Below are 1,025 nucleotides of genomic sequence, written 5' to 3' on the forward strand. Positions count from 1 at the left end.
AATATAACAATACATAAAGAAGGGCTAGAGTTGAAGTGCTCAGCATGAGCTAGAATTCATTTTATAGTAAAAATGGATGCATAAGGGGGGAAAACCACAGGAACAATACCATATGTCAACGCAAGAGATAATATGTGTGTGTGTGTGTTCAATTCCTTCAAGAATCAATAAATAAATTTATAGTTTTCAGTCTCTAAAGTGTCTAAAAGGTACGGTAAAAAGACAGGCAAATACAAGGATATAAACTTTAGAAATATCATGAATGTTCAAAATATATACATACATTGCTTGTATGTGAAACACGTATATAAATATATATTGTACCTGTATTTCAAAGGGGCCAGTCTTGTCACATTCTGTGTCATGTTGAATCTCTCCGAGAATTACATTAAGGGTACACGTGTCTGTGGAGTGCTCAGTGGCCAGTCAGGCTCCTGTATTTGTTTATCTTGATCTCTTCTTCATTATGGGCAGCGATACTTGGGTTTTGTGGCCGATGCAGCGAGGCTGGGGAATGTGTCTGTGATCCATGTTACTTTCCCTCAGTGGAGCATTGAAAGATGAAGATCTGCTTGCGACAGTGAAGAAGGGCAATGATTATATCTGTAACAACTTTCATTTTACCAGGTGGAGCCTGCTTATGACTTAGGGGATGCAAACAGGCCAAGATCCTGGAGTAAATACTCTGCAGAAAGCTCCAATTATATTTACAAGGAAAAGAGCAAACCCAAACCGGATCCCGAAAAGAATGAAATGGACAGCAAAAACAAGGTACTTACATCTGTGTGTATCTATCTATCTATCTAACTATCTATCTCTCTCTCTCCATCTGTCTATCTCTCTCTCTTACTATCTACCTTTTAAACAAAAAAAAAAAAGCCTGAGGTGACCGTAGGCTTTTCTCTTCACGGATAAACCTAATCTGTTCCCCCCCCCCCTTTTTTTTTTTTACATTGACTGTGATACTCGATCCCTATTGATCGCCTCCCCCCTTTATTTTATTTCATTTTATTTATTTTTTTTTT

The 1,025-nt window shown here is 37.8% G+C and overlaps 1 protein-coding gene across 1 annotated transcript in view; it reads left to right on the top strand.

Annotated features, from left to right (window-relative positions):
• The window catches only part of LOC106878274 (probable RNA-binding protein 19), a 50,383-nt gene that overhangs the window by 6,274 nt on the left and 43,084 nt on the right, over positions 1-1,025 (top strand). The window contains exon 3 of the mRNA XM_052978067.1: positions 628-771. Coding sequence (XP_052834027.1) covers positions 628-771 — 144 coding nt within the window. The remainder of the gene's footprint in view (positions 1-627; positions 772-1,025) is intronic.

Source organism: Octopus bimaculoides, chromosome 30, assembly GCF_001194135.2.
Source record: "Octopus bimaculoides isolate UCB-OBI-ISO-001 chromosome 30, ASM119413v2, whole genome shotgun sequence".
Taxonomy (NCBI): domain Eukaryota; kingdom Metazoa; phylum Mollusca; class Cephalopoda; order Octopoda; family Octopodidae; genus Octopus; species Octopus bimaculoides.